At 31.8% G+C, this 8,710-nt stretch overlaps 1 protein-coding gene across 1 annotated transcript; it reads right to left on the bottom strand.

Moving 5' to 3' along the window:
- Window positions 1-3,926: 3,926 nt before the first annotated feature.
- On the bottom strand, window positions 3,927-4,424 carry LOC149254734 (uncharacterized). The gene has a single exon (XM_089457073.1). It carries the CDS (start codon window positions 4,276-4,278, stop codon window positions 4,045-4,047), a length of 234 nt encoding a protein of 77 aa, XP_089313199.1. The 5' UTR covers window positions 4,279-4,424; the 3' UTR covers window positions 3,927-4,044.
- Between the last annotated feature and the right edge of the window lie 4,286 nt (window positions 4,425-8,710).

The following is an 8,710-nucleotide window of genomic DNA, read 5'->3' as shown; positions in this document are numbered from 1 at the left end:
AAACTGTAATTTATATCTTTTGCCATAAAAATGGTAAGAATTTAACGAAAAAGTGATTTAGTATCTAAAACTGGAATTTTATATTAAAATGTCTAATTTAATTTATGGATAATTAAATCTATTTATATCTCACCATTCCAATGCATGTGATTTCAAATTTCAACAATCGACTACGAGTTTCCAATGATTTTAAATTCACCAAATTTCAGGAGAGAGAGCCGAAAGTGAAGCAATATGACAGAACCGTACCATATACGATGCCTTGGTTAAGTCAAAGTGAGGCCGTAGAAGATTTCTTCCCCACACCCTGGTCGCTCTTTATCTTTCTTAGTCCCTGTATGTCTTCCTCTCTCAACCTCCTTGCTTACCCAAACCCATCTCAACCATTTCTTATGTTAAAGTTTGTAGCTACATGAATATGTGCACATTTCTAACATTAGAAACCGCACGTGTTTTTGGTGCTAGGAACACATGCATTTTTATACTAGAATATACACATGTTAGGAAGGCAGAAGTTTTTTTGAATTTAATTTTTTTTGTGGGAATCTTATGTTTACAGTGACTTGGTTGCGTTGTTTCAAATATATGTCTGGGATTATAAATTTAGTGATTTAGATCGTAAATACATGAAAATATTAGAAATAAATATATATTTATATTTTTGACATTATTTTATATAAATTAAATAAATTTATTGTCTATAAAATTATAAATATATATTAAATTTAATATATAAATTTTAAATATCCAATATAATTATATAAATTAAATAACGGATAATATCAATAATAAAATAATTACTCTTATTACTTATAATCTTGACACATAAACATATAAAATCATTATATTTTTAACAATCGAGTTATCTTTGGAAATAAAATCATTATTTTTAATTATATAAATAAATTATATTATATAAAACCACGGTAACCAAATCATGTATTATTCATGATTATTGAAACTTCCAACCTACAAATCATTAATAAATTGTAAGTTCAAGAAGATATAAAATTAATTCTATAATCAAACCAAATTTCCCTGGACTCTCTACACACTTTCTTTTCAATCCACTTTTTCTTTAATCCCATTCACACGCTTACTCACAATTTTCCATTTCTAACTACATTTGTTCCGTTTCATCAGCGCAATAGAGAAAAAGCCATACAATTTCATGAAACTTTGATGATATATAGGAAAAACTCAATTATGTGAAGCGCATGATCATGCAGGTTTCTGGATGGACAGTGTGAACATGTTCAAGATCTTTTGTCATGCTCTGTGACCTTTTTGATTTCAGTTTCCTTTTCATTATAGGCTCAAAGGCAGCGCTTTCTTTGTCATCTTTTCAGCTGGTCTGTTATGACCCCTCATGTTACAGCTTATTATATTTTCTTAATATAATTTACATCGTGATTTTTTCTCTGAAAAATGATCATGCAGGTTGCGGGCATGTGTTTTTATTAATTTTTTGACAGAAAACTTTAAAGATGGAAATTTTTATTAAAGTTAAAAATTTTGAAGAATTTTATTTAAAAATTTTGAAGAATTTTATTAATTTTTGTTTTTTAGCGAGAAAAAAATCGTCTGTTTTATATTATGATTAAAACGGTACATATTTACAATGGACAGATTGTCCTCATAAATCCTGGGAGATCTATAATTTGACTATATGGAGGAGTAAATACTCATCATATAGACATCTGAAACTGTATGCTAATATTAGCAGTGACTATGAATCTATATACTCTCTGCCTCATCCACAATATATCACAGAATTACACTAAGAGAGTCTATAAGACTAGGATGTATCTCAGATCATTTACATGTTCTGTATATAACTACATTAAAGTAGTCATTCCTCTTATCTTTTCTATACAAAACCAAATACAAAAATTGTACAAAACTTTAAACAAAAAGATACAAAGATTTTGTAGGAACTTATCTGCATTGATGTTCTCCTTTTTTAATTTGTAATAATTTTATAAATAATTTTATTCAAATTTATAATTACTTTATAAATAGTTTTTATAAAATTTTAGATTTTCAAAACAAAAAAAATTATACTAAGAAATGTAAAATATTTTAAAGAAAACATACAAAATCAAGTCAATTGAAAATATTGTTGGGAATTTTTCGTAATGGGGAAATACCAAAACCAAACAAACTTAACACCACAGAGCCAATGCTCTGTTTCCTTTGTCCCGGATCATTTGCAGAGAACCTCTTTAATAAAAAAATTAACTCAGAACACAGTCCATTACACAATAAAAAAAACTTCTATTGATTTTAAACAAAAGACTGATACAAACTTCATCCTCTGTGCAAGGAGGGATTCAAAAATAAAACTCTACTGCTCTCACAGATTTTCCACTGCTGTGGATATTTCAAAACAATTTCTTGCTGCTCCTATGTTTTACAATGACAAACAAACATTACATGCCTCCCCTGTTCCATTTTCCGCACTGCTGTGCGTTCAACATTTACCACAAAAATTACATACTCCACTGCTGTGAAAATTACATAATCTTCTGTTTTACAATGGGGGTCAAAAAAAAACAATTACATCACCTCTTTCATATCTCGCACTGCTGTGCGTTAACAAAAATTTGCTGTGCGTTAACAAAAACTTTCTCCACCGAGCGCAGCCACAATATAATACAATTACATAAAAATTGTGCGCAGGCACAATACACCTCACCCAAAAGAAACGCGCACAACACTATATGCTCCTGCAGCCACTCTACCCTAAAACTACTACACACATAGTCATATATGAAAACATAATAAAAAAAACTAACGTGGCCCATAACCATATTAAATGGCCTACACCTAAACTTACGTAAATGCATATATAAAAATATAAATGGGACGTATGCCCATAACCATTTAAAACAGGCCTCCACCAAACAATACGAACAGCATTAAAAGCCTCAGCGTTTCCTCCACGGCGGTCAACGGAAAAGACAAACCTTATACAATTTGGTTTTGGGAAGCCATCGGGTCCGCCCTTCATCGCATCACAACTTTACTCATGTCAAAGACCCCGACCCTATGACATTGCCGATAGCGATGTGCCGATAGCGATATCGGCGATCGCTCGTCGGAAACACAAAAGCTCCTTTATAATTCCTTCACTTCGACTTTGCCGATGCGATATCGGCGATCGCTCGTCGGCAACACAAAAGCTCCTTTATAATTCCTTCACTTCGACTTTGCCGATGCGATATCGGCGATCGCTCGTCGGCGATATTCATATCGCTGCAGCTGCAATTTGATCTTGGAGTGTTTTTGCCTCCTGATTCTCGGTGAATTGCACGGTTAGAGACCTCATGCTGCTGCATGGCTCAACTGTATCGCAGTTGAAATTATATTTTCAACAAATATCAACCCAAAAAGATTTAGGGACATTTTTAAATTCATTAAAATAAAGGAAGACAATTTTTTTTTAATGGCTTGAAAAATATTTTGGCAAGAGAAATGTTAAATCCTGTTTTTTATGTTGAAAATGAATTCAGCACCATCAAAAACTCATAGGACACCTAAAAATTTAAAACTTGACAACTATAACCTAGATTTACTGAAAAATCTACTAATTTTTTTAAAAATCTGATAAAAACTTCCATAATTCTCTAAACAAATTTGAAATCTCTTTAAACCATAGTTATATGATGTTATATATTAAATTCATTAAATCTATAATATCATATATTAAACGTTCTCAGTACATTCACAATTTCACATATTGATGTTGTTGCTATTACTTAATTACATACACTTCTGACCGTAATTCGATTTCGATCTCTAAAAGATTATGACTTTCCGATGCACACAATTTTACCAAAGGAACTTGAGCATGAATAAGAGAAATTTTTTGTTTTGTTTTCAGTGTTCTTACAGAAAAATTTAACATGATACAAGTTCATATCCCCATGCTGTAATTCGGTACAATGCTAGCTTTTCCTAGATATGGAACATCCAATTCCGTAACGATTCTTTAAAAAAAAAACCCTCAGCCACTTGCAAAAGTACAGTTGAGAAAAAAATTCAAGACGTTACAGACGCAGATCTTCCATTATCGACCTCAGCTTTGAAACCACAGAGCGCAGGAAAAGCTGGTTGAAGGCCATCCATGAGCTCGCCATTGCTGAGACTCCTCTCTTCTGAAATAACGGGCAGTTTTTTGCCAGAAGGTCGCCGTCTCACCAAGTATTCCTTCCGGTAAGGAGCAATTTCCATCCACTTCACTTTGCCCGCTGCAACCGTTTTCGGAATCGCCATTACTGAAGTCTTCCGGGAGAAAACAATCTTCCAATCAAACCCTACGGTGTACTACTCTGCAGAGGCGACACAAAATTGGGTTAAATTGGAGAAAATATCTTCCAAATAACGCAGATGTAAACTGGAATTTGGTAAGACGAATCCTTCAACTGAGATTTCCACGACTCCTTACGATGGGTGTGCTGTGAATTTAAAGGGCGCGTGGTCGCATTCATTCTAGAGAACGAGAACTTAACTCCGATAAGTTCGCTGTATCTTCTTGCATTGACGGGTAGAGTGCATATGGAAGTTTCTGAGTGAAACAAATATTTTGCTTCTAGTTGGGGCCATTTTTCTGTCTTATGAATCTTTGGATCCGACTTATTAGTCAAGCGGAACAGTCAATAAGTACTTTTGTGAATGCTGTTTCGTTTCAGAGTAGTCAAGATAACCTACGCTTTCTTTTTTTCCCAAAAATAGTGATAATTTAGGAGTTGTTTTTAGTGTAGTTTTTTGGAGATTTTGGTGACGGAATCCAGCGGACAAATTGAGGTTAAATATTATTTAAAATGGTTTTTTAACTGCATATTTGGATTTAGCACCTTGAAAAATCCTTGGGACGCTTTGATTGTGCAGAAATTAGCGATCAAACTTGCGATTTCAATAAATTGTTACCGGATTTTGTCTGGAAAAACCCACCAGAAAAGCTTCCAAAAAATCTATTTAAAGACAACTCCGATAATTTATGCATAATTTTGATAAAAAAATTGTAGAAATTTTGAGAAATCTGTGTTATAGTAGTCAAATTTTAATATTTTGAGTGCTTAAAAACTAAATTTATTTCCACAATTTAAAAACTATTTAGGAAATTTGTATTATAATAATCAAACTTTAGTATTTTGGCTGTTCCAAACACTAAATTCATTTTCACCATTAAAAAAATATCAAACATGGTTATAATCATTTTTTTTTTTTTTGAAAAAATAACTATTAAAAGCTAAAAATTATTGCTTTAGTAAACAACACCTTTGATTTCTATGGCTTCTGGTGTTTCGAATACTTCTATAACTCTGCCAAGGCAGGTATTGGGATTCTTCTTAATTACTCTTTGCCTGCGCAGTATTGAGTGGAACTTATTAGTCAAGTCAAAAAATGTTGTTTGGTTTCTATGGCTTTGATGTTTCTTATTATTAGTTCATGACAAATACAGAGGAGTGATTTATTAGTTATTATTATTTATAAATTAATTTATTATAATTTTTATTAATTTTTAATTGAATTTATTTATGTTTAAATATTTTTAGTATGTATTTATTAATGATTTGTGAGTATATGAATTATATTTACTAAAATAATAATTATTATTTGATTTTAGATTTTTGTGATCTATAAAAGTCAATAATTTATGATATGATTAATTGGAAAGATATTATAAAGCTTATTACTGTTAATTAATATTATTACTATTATCAAATAATAATATTATTAAATATTTTAAAATTAAATATTAAATATTAAATACTATATATATTAATATAAATTTATAATTAATAATAATACAATAATAAAATTTTTATTAATATATATTTATGAATGATAAATACAAATAAAGCTTGAGACCACATTAATATTTTTAATACTGTTGTGGTAGTTATTAATTCATGACAATTTAACTTTGAAAATTAAATATTTATTTTTAAATATTAAAAAAAATTATAAATATTATTTTGACAATCTAATTTATAATATTTAATTTTGAAAAATAAATATTTATTTTTCAATATAATAAAAAAAATATTTTATAAATATTAGATTGCTTTATAATTTGAAACTTTTATTGTAGTGTTTGCACAATATAACATAGTGTAGATACTCTTCTCACATATTTTATGCCATAATTTATATTTATGAATATAATTACAATATTCATACATGATTTTAATATTTATATAGTGACTTTTTATCTTTAAGCTTGGTGAAAAAATCATTAAAAATAATCATTAACATTAGTTCATATTAAGACAGATAATATATTTACTATGAGATACTTCTAACCATAATTTAAGTAAGCCGTTGCAAAAAAATAAATAAAACTATATAAATAAATATATTTACTATCAATTATTTCTTACTATTATTTAAATTTTCAAAAATAAAAATAAAAATATACAAATTTTAAGCAAATCTTTATGCATAAACCAGTGATTAATATATACACTTCACATATCAATTCATTAGTTTGTTAAGATTAACTGATGTAAATTATAATTTTTTTCCAAAACCTAATTTTTAATTTGAGTAAACTAAACTAAACTGCCCTAATATGACACTTATAAATTGAACAAAAAGGAAAAGCTTAAACTCTATTTTAAATTACATAAAAACATTAAAAAAATATTAAGGCATGTTGAAGCGTATTACGTTATAGGAAGGAGATTGTTTAAATAAAGTATCTCTTTGATTTTTATGTTTTTATTTTACATTCAAGGAAGGGTCGTGGTGCTAACTGTTTCCGCGTATTCACATTAATTAAGTAGTTTCAGCGATCTTACAGATAACTATAATCCCGTTGCCTTCCTTTCCAATGGCGCGTTAAATGAAAGCTGCTCACCTTTCACTTCAAATTCACATTCACAGCAATAACGCGTTAAATGAAACTCGCCATCACTTCAAATCCACAGACACAGCAATGACGCGTTAAATGAAACTCACCGTCACTTCAAATTCACATTCACAGCAATGACGCGTTACGGCCAAAATCGCGCGGTGTGGAAATCATGACTTCATGAATTTTTTCCTGTAAACATGTCATTAGAAGATTCGACAGAGGCGTTGTGCTGTCAAATTAGGGTTGTTCGACGAATGAACACACGAAGTTTCATTTTCTTTGCTTCAGGCGTTAAATGAAAGGTATAGTGCAACACCTTTAAATTCACAGCACATCCAACATAGGCCGTAGTGGTATCATACGTCGAACGTGCTCTGAAATAAGTATTCGTGTTTATTAAACGCAATCCAGTTAGCTTAGTATTGCAGTTTGCGAAGAGTTTTCCTTTGGATTTGTGGGGATTTTCATTTCAAGATAGTTTTTGGCCGATTAATGGCGATTCCCAAGACGGCAAAAGCTGATACGCAGTGGATGGAAGTCGCCCCTCCGCAGAAGCTGTTTGTGAGGAGACGACGGCCTTTCGAGAAAACGCTGCTGCCTATAGCAGAAGAGCGCATTTTCAGCAATGGCAAGCTCATGGATGGCCTTAGTGTTGGAGGTACTACACACCTAGGATCTTCATTACTACATGCGGACACTTAGTTAGAGCACGGGACTACATGCAAGATCTTTTGTGCATGATTTACTCTCTAATTTGCTCCTTCTTTAACTCTGCAACTGGCTAGTTCTTTCGCATGATTTACTCCTTGATTTGCTTCTTCTTTAACTCCGCAACTCTACATGATTTGCTCCTCTCACTCCGCAACTGGGTAGTTCTCTCTGAAACTTGTTGTAGGTGTTGAGTCCTATCATTGATCACCACTATGGTGCATTACCTTGGGAACTTCACCCAACAATGCTATATCATGAGCATTGTAACCTATTTTTCTAATTGAATCATTCTTTTTGTTCTTTTGATTTTCTTTTATTGTTTTTGCTCTGCAAAGCTATGTGTTCAACCTTTACTAGCTAGATTCATCTGTGCAGGTTTTCTAACACATTTACATGGTATCAGAGTCCACAGGTTGCTAGATAAAAGGCACACCAGTACTTTATTTTGCAAGTATTATAGCTTGGAGATCGAAGATCGACAGAAAAATGGAGTTTCCCAAAGCATCAATTCTAACACAGTACAACTATCACGAATGGAAGGACCAAATAGCTCGATACTTTCGTCAGAAAGGGTTGTACAGGATTACCATGGCTGCAGAAGTGGAACCCACTTCAACCATAAAGAAATACAAGTACCTCAACCACATGGATGAGGCTCACGGATCCATATGCATGTGCATCTCCCCAGAGTTGCAGTTTCATCTATCTGCCTGCAATACTCCCAATGAGATTTGGAAAAAGGTTGAAGAAATCTACGGGAAACAGGATGAGATGAAAGGACATCTACTCAAAGTGGAGCTATTGTCATTGGATCCACGGAACTATGACAGAATTCAAGACTTCTTCACCAAATATAATGATCTATTGTTGCAACTCAAGGGTTGTGGAATTGACAAATCCAAGGAGAGTCGCCAAGTTCTCTCTATTATGTCAAAACTCAGATTAGAATACTCCATCTTTATGTCTACATTTCATTCAGTAAGGCTCGCAACAAGTAAATTTTACACTATGCCTTTTCTTAAAGAGTTCTTGGAGTCCCTTACTTTTGAGCAAGATAAACTCATTCGCATGGGGGAAATGAAACCTCCAAAAGCACATGCACTTGCTGTGCATGATGGCAGCCATAATAAAATC

The sequence above is a fragment of the Pinus tabuliformis genome, chromosome 7, assembly GCF_031772625.1.
Source record: "Pinus tabuliformis cultivar Carrire ecotype Pingquan chromosome 7, CPIR1, whole genome shotgun sequence".
NCBI lineage: Eukaryota > Viridiplantae > Streptophyta > Pinopsida > Pinales > Pinaceae > Pinus > Pinus tabuliformis.
This window is presented reverse-complemented; position numbering and strand designations above follow the sequence as displayed.